This window comes from Corvus hawaiiensis, chromosome 6, assembly GCF_020740725.1.
Source record: "Corvus hawaiiensis isolate bCorHaw1 chromosome 6, bCorHaw1.pri.cur, whole genome shotgun sequence".
Taxonomy (NCBI): Eukaryota; Metazoa; Chordata; class Aves; order Passeriformes; family Corvidae; genus Corvus; species Corvus hawaiiensis.
Window position 1 is genome coordinate 33,212,185 of NC_063218.1, and position 16,176 is coordinate 33,228,360.

A 16,176-nucleotide genomic window follows, 5' to 3' on the forward strand; every position below is an offset into this window, starting at 1 on the left:
ATGATTTTTATAATGAACTGCTTCAGATTCTACCCGTTTGTCATAAAAATTTGACCATCTTTTAAAAACATTCTGTTAGGTATCTGGTAGCACTGAAAATTGTTTCTAGCTTCTGGGCTACAAACTATAGTCAGTCTTCAAGACTGATCTTCAGTGACTTAATGCAATAGATTTCCCACTGTAATAAAAATATGTATTATGATTTTCCAGTCTATTATAAAGACTTATTTTGAATCTTGTTTATTGTTTAATATGCAGTGGGTCTTTTTTTATTCTCCTCCTGTAACAGGGAATGATCCACAGAGACTTGAAACCTGTGAACATTTTTTTAGATTCAGATGATCATGTGAAAATTGGTGATTTTGGTTTAGCTACAGATTATCCAGCAAATGCAGTAAGTACAGCTTGAAGTGAATGAAAAAACCCCTTGAATTTGGTAATGTAATTACTTGAAAAATAAAACATAAGTTAAATGACCACAATGTTCATATATTGAGAATGCTCTAAACTTCTTTTAAATTTGTGAGGTTATAGAATTAAACCATGCAGTGCCAACAGAAGTAACAAGAAAAGCCAACAGAAGCATTTCATGTGTCATTTACAACATGACTGTTTTGCTGGTTTCAGGTGGTCTCTAAACAAGAGGAAAATCTCTCGGATGGTTCTGCTGTGTCTGACCCATCAGGTTAGTTTACGTTGCAACTTGCTCTAAATTATTTTAAGCAAACATTATATTCACTGGTCTTGTACATTCTGTTAGAATTTTCGTTTGTTCTTTGAAAATAAAACTTCTCTTTACTGAGGCCAGGGGTGGGACCCCCAGCCACCAAGTTGGGTGCCTGTGTTATAATCTGGTAGTTTTGCCTCTTATCTAAGAATTAATTTGTTATCTCTGCTAGCCTTCTGCCATAGATCAGTGCTTTCCTCATGGTGAGGTATATAGAGATCTGGTATATCTGTTCCATCTGCCCTTGTATTCTCTTGCCTATACAGGACAATATCAAGACTTCAGCGTCCTTGGTTGGTTGGCTTGGTTTTTGTTAGAGTCTGAATTTGTTGTTTTAAGGAAACTTTAGTACATGGTACATTTAAAGACAGGTGTAATGGCAGTGAAATTTAGTTGTAATATTTGTGTGCTGACCTACTACTACAAATCTGTAAAGCAGTAGATAAGTTTAGCTACTACAGATAGACACAGGTACTTGATGTGTGAAGGTAAGAACTGTCTGTTTGTCAAAGTATTCTCAGCTGGGTCTCTCTTAGTAAGGACTGCACTCCAGCCTAGAAGACAGAGAACATGACTGAGTTTTTTCTGGACGTGGATGCTGCATTTCTCTCCCACTTTCTTGAAACTGGTGCTCTCATCTTTTGCCACACAGGTAACTTGACAGGGATGGTTGGCACTGCGCTGTATGTCAGCCCAGAGGTCCAAGGAAGCACTAAATCTACATACAATCAGGTATGATTGGAGTAGACCTAATGAAAAGGTAGCATGGAATCTAAGATGTACCAGCTATGATTTGGGTCATTTCTCCTTGACAAAGATGTGTGGCGGGACTCCTGTGATAATCAGGGGGATTAATCATTCCTTCAAGAGGAAACCAAGGGTAGAAGGATGTGGGCAAGTCAGTTTTTCTGCCTGTGCTTGATCATGACTAGATGCAAGCGACTTTAAGTTGAAAGCATGTAATCATGGAGGACCTTTATAACTGAATAGGATAGAAATCTTACCGTCTTTAGTTAAGGTAATAAAGCATATATTGCTGTTCTGGATTTCTAGACCTTGACTGTGGGAGGTGGGGGTGCATTTTTTCTGTCAAAGAGAATCCTGTTTATGTGCAGAGACAGACTGAATTTCAAAGCAAGAAAATGTTTTCAAAGTGGGGGTCATAGAATTATAGAATGGTTTAGGTTGAAAAGGACCCCAAAGCTTATCCAGTTCCAACACCCTGCCATGGGCAGGGTCACCTTCCACTAGACCAGATTGCTTCAAACCCCATTCAGCTTGTCCTTGAAGACTTCCAGATGCTAGATGATAGGCTTTAAAGTCTAGCAAATCTTAATGGGTTGTGTCTTCTAACAAAAAAGCTTTAAAAACAAAAATAATAAAAAACACACAAAAAGACACAGGAAAAAACCCCAGCCTTCTCTCCAGCTTTAATAGACTTTGAAATTTAGCCTGAACATTATTTTTTTTTCCTCTGCTATTTTCATCTTCAGAGAATTGATAGGTACTACATACAAGTTTTCGGGTGTTTTTCTTCCTTAGAAAGTGGACCTGTTCAGCCTAGGTATAATATTCTTTGAGATGTGTTACCATCCTATGAATACTGCATCAGAAAGGATCTTTGTTCTTGGTCAGCTAAGGCTTGTAAGTACCCAGATATGAAACATACTAATTCTATGCATCAAATAGTTTGTTAAGAGAAGAAAAATGATGGAAAATATAGCAAAAAAATGTTGCCATAGGGAGTGCTTAAAAACAAGGTTTGTAAAACATATCTTGAAAAGTGAAGAATACAGTTGGAGCTGATACACTGACATTCCTTTAATGCACTGTGGATTCTAATGGTATTGCCAGCAGTCAGTGTTCTGTCTGTGAAATTAATTTTTACATGTCAGATAAAGGAATCATCTCTTTAGTATACCTAGCTTTAGGCCTGGTGGGCCTTTCTCAGGAATCAGTTGGTATTTGTAGTTGGTAAATGCTTGGATTGTGGGTTGTATTTTCATTGTACGAAACAACATCAAAGCATTCTTTTTCCTTTTAGCTCTTCAAATTAAATTTGCCGTATGGGGGGTTTATTTGTTTGTTTGGGGTTTTGTTGTTTATTTATTCATGGGCAGTGGAATGCTTAGTTTCTCTGTTTAAATATGTAGAACCTAAAAATAAGGCTAATCTGAGCAATCTGAACTGCCTGTTAAAATTGAAATGTGGATTTTGTTTTTTGTTTTGTTAGCCTGCAATTGTATTTCCTAAGGACTTCGATGAAGTCAAGCATGCAAAGCAGGTAGTTTTGATGGTATTATAACTATTAGGTATTCCCTGTCAGGAAACATTAATTATAATTTTCCCCCTTAATTTGCCCCTTAATTTCCCACTTAATTCCCCACTAGTATTCTCTGCCAAGTTCTTATTATGTGATATTAGAACAAGGTAAGGAAATGAAATCTCAAAAGAATGTTCTAAGTTGACATGGAAATATATTTACCAACAAAATTCTCAGAGCACAGTCATAAAGAAATTTATAGTTCACTGGCATGCCTTTCTAGCTCTGAGGGACAGTTTTGGCTTTTTATGCTCAGAGAAGTGGCAGCTCAATTGTTTAACTTTTAAGTTAAACTTTTTGAAAGAAATCTGTGTCACAGAACAGAAAGAGATGAGCAAGCTCAATTGGCTGCTTGCAAGAGCTGCCAAGGGCATGTTCTGGAGGCCTCCATGGCAGAGTAATGAAGTGATAAGGGGCAGTGTAATCTTCTCTGAACCATCTAGGTAGCTTTATCCTTCTGCTAATCAACTCTTTCGTTGACCATTAGTATTAGCTTTTTGTCTGTTATGCTTGTAAAACAGCAATTTGCATGTTACTAGTACCATAAAAACATTTCCATCTTGTATATTTCACTGAAATATGCCAGAAAGATTCCCCCTTCTCTAATATTTGTACCTCTCAAGTCTTTGATTCTGAGCATGCAATTATGCTTTTTCTTAACTTGGTTGATAAAGAGATGTCAGAGCTAGCATACCATGGAACAATAAAGGATAAGGATACTACATGTTTTGTCATCCCAGGAGGCACAGGTCTAATAATTTGTGTGGTTTAGTAAATTTGTTCAGATGATAATAAAAGATATTCAGAATTTACTTAGCAAATAATATACACCCAAAAGATTTCGATTCTGCTGTTCTGGCCCCTGTAGCGTCTCATAGTTTGTTATTGTAGTGGTGTGACTACCAAGTTTGTTGTAAATACTGTTAACTTATAAAATGTTTCTAATCTGTAATATTTTGATTTAATTTGTAGAGATTGGTTATTACATGGCTCCTGAACCATGATCCTGCAGCACGGCCAACAGCTGTGGAGCTGTTAAAAAGTGAACATCTTCCACCACCACAAATGGAAGAGTCTGAACTCCATGAAGTCCTCCACCATACCTTAGCAAATGTGGATGGGAAGGCCTACCGGACTATGATGAGTCAGATATTTTCACAGCGTATATCTCCAGCAATAGACTATACTTATGACAGTGATATGCTGAAGGTTTGTAAGTGTTCAGGGGATGTGTGGGTTTGGCTTTTTACCCTGTGTTGAATTTTTCAAAAATATGCTTATATGGGTAAACCTCTAGTGTGTTTGAGTGAATTGCATTAACTCAACATTCACCTTGCCATTGGTTCCCGTTTAAAATTACAGTCTCTACTGTGTGGGTTTGAAAAGCCACTTCCCATTTGAACCTTACATTCATTCTTCAGTGAAGAAACCAGCAGTGTTTGATTGTAGCAGCTAAAGCTTTAAGCTTATGTCCAGATGATGACTTTCGTTACTCTGAATTCCTGTCAAACTAATCGTTGACTGGTTGTCAGCAGAAAGTGTTGCCTCTGGATGTTTTCTTCCCTTTCTAATTGACGTGATTTTTCTTAGTTTATCAGCTCTTGAATCTTTCTAAATCCATAGAAATTCAAGGTAACACAGTACAATAATGCTTTGTATAGCTGTAGTTCTTTTTTATTATGTAAGCATTTCAGTTTTTTATAGTGGGATGAGATAGCAGAATGTTTATTGCCTATATTACATGGAATGATTGCCTACATGGAGTGTTCATCGCACCTGAATTATATATGTACTTTTTATTTGTGATGGTTTCAGGGTAGTTTTTCTATTTGGGCAGCCAAGATACAGCAGCATGTATGTGAGATTGTCAGCCGGATATTTAAAAGACACGGTGGGTGTGTTTACAAAAGTCATTAATTACCTTTTTTGTGATTGAATGGAATGGGTTTACTGCTATAAGAGAAATCAGAAAATATGTTCAGTAGTTGTACATCATTTGAAGTTTTTATAATGTTTTCTTCTGTTATTTTGTCATTCCAGTAATAGCTACTAACATAAAATCTGAATGATTTACACAGAAAGAAGAGTAAAAATCTTCATTATATTTTTGAATGTATACAGTTGTTCTGATAAATCTGTATAAGCTTTTAGAGGTGGAGGCTGTTATGCAAAATCTGGATCTGAGTATAAGGGCAGCTCGTAGTGGAAGACCAGGCATCCATGTAGCACAGCAACCTCTCTTTGAACAGCCAGAATGGGAAGGGCATAAGGGAGAGCATGGAAACAGAGCAAGTGTGTAGTGGTACTTCCAGTGATAGTATTCTTGGCAATGCTGTGCTGTTCAGGAGTTTCCCGAGCCAAAGCTTATGCCATGATGTCTTCTGTTTTCCTTTCCAGGAATCTATCCAGTCATTAATATTAGTATTTGCTTAAGATTATTTTTTGAGAAGAAGAAAATTTATGCAGCTGTTGTCACACTTGAAATTTTATAAATTGTGTTGGCTTACAGGTGTTCATGATACTATTTTATATAAAAATAGAGAATTTTGAAATAGAAACTAGGAGTTTTCCTAGTAAATCATCATCTGATTAAGCATGATCAAAGTTTGGCAATACCAAAGAGTAAGAGACTGAGAAATGCGAAGTCAGGGAAGAATTTACTCTCTTCCCCCACTCCTTAAAGCTTGACAGACTTGGGAAAGTGTTTGTCAGCTTTTTAGAGACTGAAATGTTTTCATTCTTTTGGAAAAATAATGGGGATTGCGTATTTATTTTTTTTTTTCCATTAGATTGTCTCTGACATCTGTGATGGTTAGAAGAATTTCTTTCTATCTGAGAGATCTTTTTTTCTCATTTAAAAGTTTATATTGAAGTCTAATTGAGTTAAGCTTCAATAATATTGATTGAGAATCACTAGAGACTTTAAAACAGGAAACTATTTTTCAGTAATAAGTGGTATTATTAATAGTAATGAAGATTGGATTCATACAGATAGATGGTTGCAAAATATAGCCGGGAAAAAAAGGTGTTTGTGAGGCTTTAAAAGGAAACACAAACACTTCTAGTATGTTTTTGAGACAGAGGATGCAACATGTCTGAACAATATTTGTTCTGTATGGAAGTGCCTCTAGACCGAAGCAGTACTTGCTACGGGTAACTGCAGAGTTTCTCATCTGTTTCGTATGCCTGCTTTTGTGAAAGTGGTGTTTAAAGAGGGAGGGCAAAGTGAAGATTCTGCTAGGCTGTGGAATTGGCAGTTCCCTCTTCTGTGGCCTCCCTGCTGAGCCCAAGAAGCGTGCAACATAGGCATAAAACTTTGACATTCTTTCTTTAAATATGGAAGAGGCAAGTCTATTAAGGATGTTTATTTTTTTTTAACTTATGGATTGATGTAATTATGCCCTGCAAGGGTGTTCATGAACTTGTAAAAAGCAGATGTTACTTGTGAAATGAGAGGTGTTTTCTGGTTTTGTGCAGGAGCCATCAAGCTCCATACTCCGCTGCTGATGCCCAGAAATAAAAAACTATATGAACATAATGAAGCTGCATATTTCATGGATCACAGTGGGATGCTGGTAATGCTTCCTTATGACCTCAGAGTAAGTAGCATCATCTCTGCAGGCAAAGCTTGCAGAGGGTTTGAAGGGTGCTGTGGTGGAATTTGGTTTAGGCTTGCACTTCTTTTGACTGCTGAAGTAGTATATCTTTCAGTGTCTCTTCTTGTACTCCTGAGTTCTGTACTCATGCTCTTGACAGCTGGAGCCCTGACCACGTATTGAATAAATAGCCTTTTTTTGTTTGGGTTTTTTTTAACAAAGGTGAAAATAATGTTTTTATTTAAAACTTGCAGCAAGGATGGTCAGAATACTATTACTTAGCTATGTCAAGTACTTTAACCATTATATTAACTGTGTAACTGCACTGTATAATTAATCTCCAGCTACAGAGCTCCTTGAGACCAACTGTTTTGTTTCAACAATTTTCATGTATTTTGTTTTTCAGATTCCTTTTGCAAGATTTGTAGCTAGAAATAACATATCAAACTTGAAAAGGTAAGAGATGTAGACGTGATGTTTTGCACTGATACCATGCTTGGACAGTGACTTCTGAAGAGGCTGATTGATTCTTCAATGTTTCCTTTAGATACTGTATAGAGCGAGTTTTCAGACCTCGGAAGTTAGACCGCTGTCATCCCAAAGAACTCCTAGAATGTGCATTTGACATCATTACATCTACTGGAAATAGCTTTTTGCCTATAGCAGAAACAATTTATGCAATTTCAGAAATCATTCAAGAGTTTTCAGTGCTACAGGTAGATTTTCTAATCAGCCCCTTTCTTCTCTTTTCCACCCAAAATTTTAATCTAACTAAATTTTTAGTTTGACGTGTTGTAAAAGGATACTTCCTTTAGCCTTTAATCTGTAGTCAGTTATAGAACACTGTCATAAAAATGTGTTTCCTAGGTAAACTTAAAATGAAGCATAGGTTTATGTGCAAAGGAAATATTAACTGAATCCTTTAAAGTACCATTGAAATAATGTCTTTCTTCTGTCAGGCAAGTGATTATTGTAGAATGAGACAAGACTTGCCATTCTTTAGTTAGAAATGGAAGGTAAGGTAGTGAAAGAAGAGGTTGGAAGTTAATTTTGAGCTATTATTAAATGTTCAGGAAGCCTCTTTGTTTTGTGGGGGTTGGGGTTTTTTTAAGCAAAATAGAATGTAAGTAAAACCTGCTTTTTTCATTTCTTTCTTCCTTTCTTTTTTTATTTATGCTTTGACAGGAAAGAAATTACAGTATTTATCTAAACCATACTGCCTTACTGAAAGCTATACTTTTGCACTGCGGGATACCAGAGGACAAACTCAATCATGTCTACATCATTCTGTATGATGCTGTGGTAAGGCATTAGTTATTAACCCAGCATCTATAATCATCACTGCAGAGTATTCTATTTTGTGGAGCTTTTTCTAAAATGACTAACCACCCATTGCCAACATAACCAGGAGTATACTCTTGATATATAAAAAGGCTGTCTATCTTTGGACTGTAAACGTAGATTACTTACTTTTTTGTTACTTCTGGATTGGGATGGTTTAAGATGATTCTTGAATGTGTATTTATGAGAGAATTATTCACCTGTATGATCAAGAATTGACAAGCTAATCAATAAAAACTTTAAAATGTATTCTAATATCAGTTAGGTCTTTTCTACTTTATAAGCACAGAATATAGATGAAATTAATTTGAATAATTATGGTAATGCATTAAACCCAACCAAATGCTGTTTTAATCTGTTTTTCTTGTAGACTGAAAAGCTAACTAAAAGAGAAGTAGAAGCCAAATTCTGTAATCTTTCTCTCACATCAGCTAGTGTAAGTGATTTTAATTCAGTGTTAATTTCCCTGTAATTTGCCATAAGTCAGTAGTATTTTATTTTCTTTGTAATTTAACCAACCAGAGTAAGAAAAATAAGCTGTTGCATGTGCTGTTCAAAATAGGTCAATCTCTTTGCAAGTGGTCTGACTTTGTTCCCTGCTTCCTCTGGAAGTCGGTATTGCAGTTTGTTCTTTAAACGTATTTCTCAGGCTGTGGAAACTAATAAAGGGTAAACGGTAGAGTGCTATTTAATAAAACAAACTGAGAGAAACGTTAAAAAAACTTCTCTGCAAATGTTGCGTGTGCATAGAGTTGAAGTTAACTTCTGGACAGTCTGAGACTTGTGTCTGTCTATTCTTTTCCTCAACTCCACTAGGTAAAAACAGGCTGCTAGACAAAACAAACAAAAAAGGCAGATGTCTTACTCCCACAAATGTCAAGTCAGATATTTTTCTTTTTTTTTTTAGATGGGACCTGTTATGGGTGTTGTCTGTGTTGCTATGTGTGCTTATAATTTTATTTTTTTGTTTTTAGCTTTCTCGACTCTACAGATTCATTGAGCAGAAGGGAGAAGCAAGTAATGTATTTCCATTTCTAAACACAATGATAAAACAAAAGCCAGGTGTCACTCAGCTGTTGAAGCATGGTATGAAGGATTTAGAGGAAATCATTGGTCTGTTAAAACAACTGGGAATAAAACTTCAGGTGTGTGAAATACTCTGCTAATTAATGGATTGAAAGGCTTCTGGGCCTTGTAATTTGCCAGGAAACAAAGTAATGATATTTTATAATAGAAAAAGCACATGCAAGTGTCTTTTGATGGCCTATAATAGTACTGGCATTGATATTTCTTCCTTTTTTTTTTTTTTTTCCCCTTTTATTTTTTTTAAGATGCATTTTAAAAATAAGACCTCTTCAGTCAGAAGTCTCTGGCTTGACTTCTGTCTAATGACACTCAGACTTCTTGTCTTCCCCCAACCAAGACTGAAAGCATTACTTAGAGCATAAAAGAGGGGTTTTATTAAATTTTGGAACAAACTGTAAATATTTTAAAAATGCAGAAATCTAATGACTGCTTAAGGCCTTCACCTTCCCTGAAGCTTGCTGTTTGGGTATTGTGCTATAGGTTTATTGGGATCTGTAAGATTAAAGCACCATTTCCATATTTTTCATTGTATTTTGAAGTTTTGTAGATAAGGAATATTACCATGTATCTTCCTTATGTAAAAATAGTGTTTTCAATCCATGCTGCTAACAGGAAATTAATTCTATATGTGCACATATTCATTTTTATTTTACAGATTTCTATAAATCTGGGACTAGTTTACAAAATACAGCAGCACAATGGTATTATCTTTCAGTTTATAGCATACATCAAAAGAAGACAAAGAACTGTGCCTGAAATTCTTGCTGCAGGAGGCAGATATGATCATCTGGTATGTGCTCATCTCTTCTAATAAATTTGGATGGGTTTTTTTAACCCATGAAAAAGATGGCATTTTGCCAAGGTAACTATTTGATCTTCCATTTTGGTTTTTTTCTTGTTTTGAGATTCCACAGTTTAGAGGGCCACAGACGGTAGGACCAGTTCCTTCAGCTGTTGGAGTCAGCATAGCTATAGATAAAATAACTGCTGCTGTTTCCAGTGTGGAGGATTCTGTAAGTCTCTTTTTTGGGAAGTGGGGAATTTGTTTGTTTACTTCTCACAGTTCAATAACCTAATCGTAGCTGGAGATTGACAAAAAATAAGATGTTCAGATGTGTTCCAAAATAATACCATACTGAAAAAGAAGGCAGATATCAAGATGGCCTGTTTTCTTTTGTGTTTCTCCACATAGAACTATTTAGTAAGTGACTGTTAAGGGAAGGCAGGATCTTCAGGCTTCCACCATTTTATTTTCAATTTAAATGGAATATTTTTCTCAGCCTGTGTATTCTTTCAGATGGAAGAGTACAACTGTAGGTATTTAGTGTTATTTTCTCCTTACTACTTCTCCCTTTATCAAAATATAGAAGATGGAGATGGAAAGAAACTTTAAGAATATTGACTACTTTGTACAGTGTCACACATCTTCACTTGACTGTGGAATGTGTATTTTATTATGTTCATAAGAATAAATTAACGTTGCCAAGGAGAGTGGGAAGAAAAGAACAGAATAGGCTGGGATACTTGGCAAGCTGAGGCTGTGGAGGTGCTTTGCATCAAAGATTGAGCTTCAGTGACTTTCAGACAGACTCAGGTAGATTGTAACTCTCAAAAGAGGTGGATCTAACCCCTTTTTTTTTTTTTAGCTTGATGCACTTTGGCAAATGTTGGTATATTTGTCCATCTTTGTTACTTTAACTGCCTTATGAAGGGGGAAAGGTGGTCTTGTGACTAATCTCGACTCCTTGGTTTTACTTTCCCTTCAGGTTTCTGTCAGCTCGTGTGACCTGCTGGTTGTAAGTGTTGGTCAGATGTCAATGGGTAGAGCTATCAACATTGTTCAAAAATTCTGGACTGCAGGAATTCCAGCCGAAATAATGTATGACTGGTCCCAGGTAGAACTTTTATCTTTTATGTGTTAACTGTATTATTGTTCTCCAAGATCAGTGCAGACTGAAACCATACTTTTTCAGGGTATTTTTCTGTTTTTATGGAGGTACAGACTCATAAGACTGAGCATGTAGGGTGCTAATTCAGACACACTAATGTCAAGAAAGTCTCACTGGCCTTGCAGTATTCTTTTGGTGTATTTAAAAGTGTAAAGAAGGATCCCTCAATTAATAAATTTAATACTTAATAAGGGGTACATCAAGAAGAAACAGTAGCATCAATTTTAAATAGCCAGATAGATGGCTGAAGATACTCAGGTACAGAGGGGATATTGACATCATTCTACTGTTAGAAATAGAGTTTGGCAAACTGAGCTACCAGATGGGTCCCTATGTAGTCCTTGAAGAGATGTGTTGTAGGAGGGGAAGACAGAGTGACAAGCTGAGTTGTGCCCTTTTATGTCCAGCTGAAGCCAAACAGAGCTTTAGCCAGCACTACCTTGATAGAGTGTAGTGAGCTATGTGACAACACTGAAGTCCCTTTTAGAGGTGGTGGCACTTACCTGAGGATTATGAGTCTACTTCACCTTTAAGTGTCCCAGTTGGTGACTAACAAAAGAGAGACTCTGCAGTTGCCCCTTCCAAGTCGCGTGTTGCAGGGCAGGTAGTTTTGAGCTCATTCAGTACATTGTCTGACGTTTTTGTAATTTTTTGCCATAACATTTCCTACAGTTTCAATCTCTTGGGACTGGAAAAAATATAGATCATATACTTTTCCTGTGATCACCTAGGCTGGAGTTTCTTGCTTTAGGGTTTTTTGTTTGTTTTTTTGATTCATAAAGAATGAAGATTTGGGTAGTTCTTGGGTGTGTCTAATGCTGTCCTGCAACCCAGTGCTGAGTAAGTCAGCATAGCCATAGGTTTACAGGAACTCAGCTAGAGTCAGCTTTTGTGGCAGACCTCCAGCCATGCAGGACTGAAAGCTGCAGGCAGCAGGGTGGTGACTGTTTGACTGATGTTATATTGCACATTTTTACAGTTACTTAGACCCTGCACTTCTAGGTGTAGATAGCCCTTCTGTGTGGGAACTGGGACTGCAGGGCCTAGGCATTCTCTTTATCTAAGTGTAGACTTAGATTTCAATTTTAGCAAGCATTAGGTGGATAAATATATGCATCATGGAGTTTCATCTGCTCAAGTTGTTAATAAAGCTTTTCTCTCTCGGAAACAGTGTGACTGTTGTATATCAAGTTACTTTAATCAAAGACAGGAGACTTTGATTACTTAATTGGTCATTTTATAATCTGTCAAATTAATGTCTCATTCTCCTTCCTCTGTTAACACTTTAGTCCCAGGAAGAACTGCAGGAATACTGCAGATGCTCTGGGATTACATATGTGGCTCTGGTGTCAGATAAAGAAGGAAGTCATGTGAAGGTAAGCATGGGAACAGAGGATGCTTGATGGTATTTCAGATTTATACTGTTATTTTACAATATTTTATTTTTTTAAGGTCATTATTAATATAATATAAATTATACTTGAGTAAGTGGAGTTGAGGTAAATACAGTTTCAGTTGTTAAGTCGTAGAAATGTTATTCCGAAGAATTTCAACATTTTAAACATTTTTTAGCCCTACATTACACTGTTATTCACAGACCTCCTTCCCTCTAGGAAAGTCCAAAAACTAGTGCAAACGTTGCTTGACTGTGCCGTCAATGGTTTAACATGGAAAAAGGTTTCTCTTGTCTCTGATTTCTTTGAATCTACAAAATGAATTTGTTGAATTAGCAATCTTTGCAACTGGCACCTTTTCATGTTACAAAATAAATACAACTCAAATGTAAATCTAAAAAAATCTATGTAGTTCCAACAGACAGTCAGAACCACACTCTTCACCTCTCTCAACTCAGGTTAAGATGCAAAGACTGGACTCTGTCACAACGTGAATTACCATCTTCTGTACTCTGCAGCCTGTGATTCTGGTGCCTTTGGTTTTTTGAAGTTAAAAGTTTTAAAATATTTTGGATCATTAGAGAAAAGGTTATCATTTTTTGGATAAAGATTCATTCTTTGACTGAAAAAAATACTAACCATTTGACAGCATCTGGCAAGGACAGCCAATGTGCCTTACTAAAATGTTTTTCACTTCTTATTTGCTCTGTTATTGTAGCAACAATAATTGCAAGAATAAGTAAATCATGATGATGACAATGTGATATATCAAAGTCCTCCACAAGCTTATTATAGAGTGTTCTTTTAAAAATGGCTTTATTGAAGCAAAACCAAGAAAGGAGATATTAATGAGGTGAATGGTGGTGTTACTGATTAATCTCTTGCCAATAAAGATGGTGCAGATTCCTAAGTTTTGAATGTTTGAGTTAACTCCTGCAAACTGAAAAGCAAGCCTTATTCTAATGTTATTGCTTAACTAAAAATATTATATTAATAATATGGTATTTACAGTTATAAACCATTCTGCTTAGAACTTAATTATCACATATTAAATGCAGGGAGCCGAGCTAGTTTACGCTTTGGGAATGCAGAATAAATTAGTTGGCTGGAAAAAAAATCTAATCAAAGATTTAATTTTGATTGGTAATTGATGTGATTGATTGGTAATGATGATAGCTTCCTACCTTTGACTCTTTCACCTTTAATGACTGAAACAGTTTGGTTTTGATTAAATTTGGTAAGTTGATTTGTATGCCATTTTAAGAATCAACAATCTTATGAACTATTGAACTACATCATAGGTGAAGTCCTTTGAGAAAGACAGGCAGACAGAGAAAAGGATTTTAGAATCTGACTTAGTAGATCACCTGATCCAGAAACTGAAAATGAAAATCAGTGATGAAAGATGTAGTAGGTAAGTAGCATAACATGTCAGTGATGTGAATAGTCAAAATCAGAAGTGAATATATGTTTGCATGTGCTCAGTTAAACATTAATTTTATTTGGCAAAGAAATTGCTGAATTTCTTTTGAGAGGAAAAGAAAGCAAAAGGCTTGGTTATAGAATTGAATTGAGATAAGAAAGAAACTGATTTCCCTAGCTGCTGCTACATTCACACATCCATAGTGCTTCATAAGCATAGTGCCTTCAAAAGGCCACAGTTACCCTAATGCTGCTAGAACAGCAGTATTGTTTGGCTGGCTGCCTGCAAGTCCCTGTTACTGAGCAGAAGTCCATTACATTTGTGTACTGTGTAATCAAAGAATTAAAGCAGCAAATCCCTTTCATTCTGAGGCAGTACTGGTATGGTGAAACGCAGGTGTAACTGTAGCACACCTGTATGCTCTGGTGGCACAAGTGAAAGTAACACCTGGCAAAGACTTGAGGTACACAGGAAAACCCCTTCATCCTGTTTTCATTGAAATTGCTATTTATTGTCACCAGTGGAAGTTAGTACAGAAATGACAGGAGAGGCTAGTCATTCCTGTGTGCTCAAGCAGTACAGCTGTTACTTACACGTAGCCCTCTGTAAGTATATCATTACAGATGCACCTAGATATATTTATGTGTGTGTATGTATGTGTGCATTGGAGGCAGGAATAGACATGCATTAGTCACACAAAGTAGAATTCAGAATTTGGATTTGCCATCCATAGTTTTTCTGACTAGGCTTAACAATAAAGGAAATCATTGAGCTTGGAAATGCTGAACTCAAGCAGTAGTTTATACAAGTAGTTGATGTCTCCAGCTACCCACCTCTCTTTCTCCTTTTTCTGGCCTCAGCCAGTCTTAGTGTTTAACTCTGCAACTAACCTGATCCTCAGGTGCTTTGTGACAGATCTACTAGAAGCTGTGAAAGAAAATCATTCTTTCATAATGTTACCTTATTTCTAAATCCTGAAAACAGAATGGAAAAACCCTTGCATGGTGCTGCTAAACAGAGAAATGCAATAGCTGATTTTGTAATAGCACTGGCAAATTTCTCTTTTAATGAATTCCTGAATGTGGAAAGTAAAGGTATCCAAACTAATTATTGAAAGCTTCTTTGAATAGGTGTGCTCTTAAATATAAATACTACCTTTTACATGTTAATAGTATTCTTTCACAGAAACCTATGAGAATTAAATTAGTAATTCAGAGAGAATACTCTCATAATATATTTTTGTATTAGGATATAAATCACTCTTGCATGATATGGAGGACATTTTTTGTATCCACAGGAAGCACTGCTTCTAGACTTGACTTTTTAATGTAATTTTGGATGATTTCCTGTCAATTCCTGAATAGAATTTATTTATGAATAATAAATATATGCTGGGAAGTATCCGTAAAGTTATTTACCTGTTGGAACTAAGTTTAAGTATCTATGATAGTCTGAAACCACTGTCTTACTACAGTATTTCTTTATGATTGTAAATCTGTTTCCTTAACTGTCTTTGTTTATTTTTAGAGAAACCTCGGATAATCTTTCAATACCAAATCAAAAAGGATCATTTACTAATATTTCAGGTATTTAATATCTAGTTACAGAACATACAAACTGTTCCTCTTTCTGCTCAAAAACTATTTTATAGGAAAATATTACCAAAGGCAAACTAAGACAATGTTTTGTAGCAGAGCTCTGATTAGAGACACTGCTTCTTAATCTCAGATATTGTTCCAAGTGATCTAAAACTGAATTTTTCTCCAAATTAACAAAATCAGTGCTCAGACCAATGGATAAAGTATTCTCCATACAAGCATTTGTTGATGCAGTAATCCAAGAGGCTGGGAAAGCCAAAACTCACAAGTTTTTCCTAGCTGAGGAGAAATTTAAATGTCATCTTGATGAAAAATAACTTGACTTGAACTTGACTGAGAGCGTATTGAGACCTGTGTACATTGACTTACCAAAAAAAACCTACAAAAACCATTTTTTTTCAAATGAAAATGCCTTTACATTTCTAGCTATGGTTTTGCATTCCTTATTCTGATAATATAAGTTTGTAGATAAAGAATAATACTAAGTACTTACTGTGTGGCTCAAATTTGGCATTTTTGATAGTTGTTTTATTGAGCACTGCTATAGTGGGTGGTGGTGGTGATTTTTAAAGAAACACTTCACACACAAACACTTCTGCTAATAGGAAGGGAGAGAGGCAAGGTTTAACCGGGGGGGGTGGGGGGGATGTGTGTGTGATTACCAGAAGTGGCAATTGAGATTTCAAAATAAGTAATTTCAGATTTTAATTATTGATTTTGGGGAAGCTGGGGTTTACTG

At 36.0% G+C, this 16,176-nt stretch overlaps 1 protein-coding gene across 1 annotated transcript in view; it reads left to right on the top strand.

Moving 5' to 3' along the window:
- EIF2AK4 (eukaryotic translation initiation factor 2 alpha kinase 4) overlaps positions 1–16,176 on the top strand; it is a 37,918-nt gene that overhangs the window by 15,107 nt on the left and 6,635 nt on the right. Inside the window, exons 16-34 of the mRNA XM_048305562.1 lie at positions 290–394; positions 628–685; positions 1,380–1,459; positions 2,270–2,371; positions 2,961–3,011; positions 4,023–4,259; positions 4,866–4,941; positions 6,528–6,649; positions 7,053–7,102; positions 7,194–7,362; positions 7,832–7,948; positions 8,358–8,423; positions 8,962–9,132; positions 9,729–9,863; positions 9,979–10,086; positions 10,840–10,968; positions 12,312–12,398; positions 13,718–13,830; positions 15,367–15,425. Coding sequence (XP_048161519.1) covers positions 290–394; positions 628–685; positions 1,380–1,459; positions 2,270–2,371; positions 2,961–3,011; positions 4,023–4,259; positions 4,866–4,941; positions 6,528–6,649; positions 7,053–7,102; positions 7,194–7,362; positions 7,832–7,948; positions 8,358–8,423; positions 8,962–9,132; positions 9,729–9,863; positions 9,979–10,086; positions 10,840–10,968; positions 12,312–12,398; positions 13,718–13,830; positions 15,367–15,425 — 2,035 coding nt within the window. The remainder of the gene's footprint in view (positions 1–289; positions 395–627; positions 686–1,379; positions 1,460–2,269; positions 2,372–2,960; positions 3,012–4,022; positions 4,260–4,865; positions 4,942–6,527; positions 6,650–7,052; positions 7,103–7,193; positions 7,363–7,831; positions 7,949–8,357; positions 8,424–8,961; positions 9,133–9,728; positions 9,864–9,978; positions 10,087–10,839; positions 10,969–12,311; positions 12,399–13,717; positions 13,831–15,366; positions 15,426–16,176) is intronic.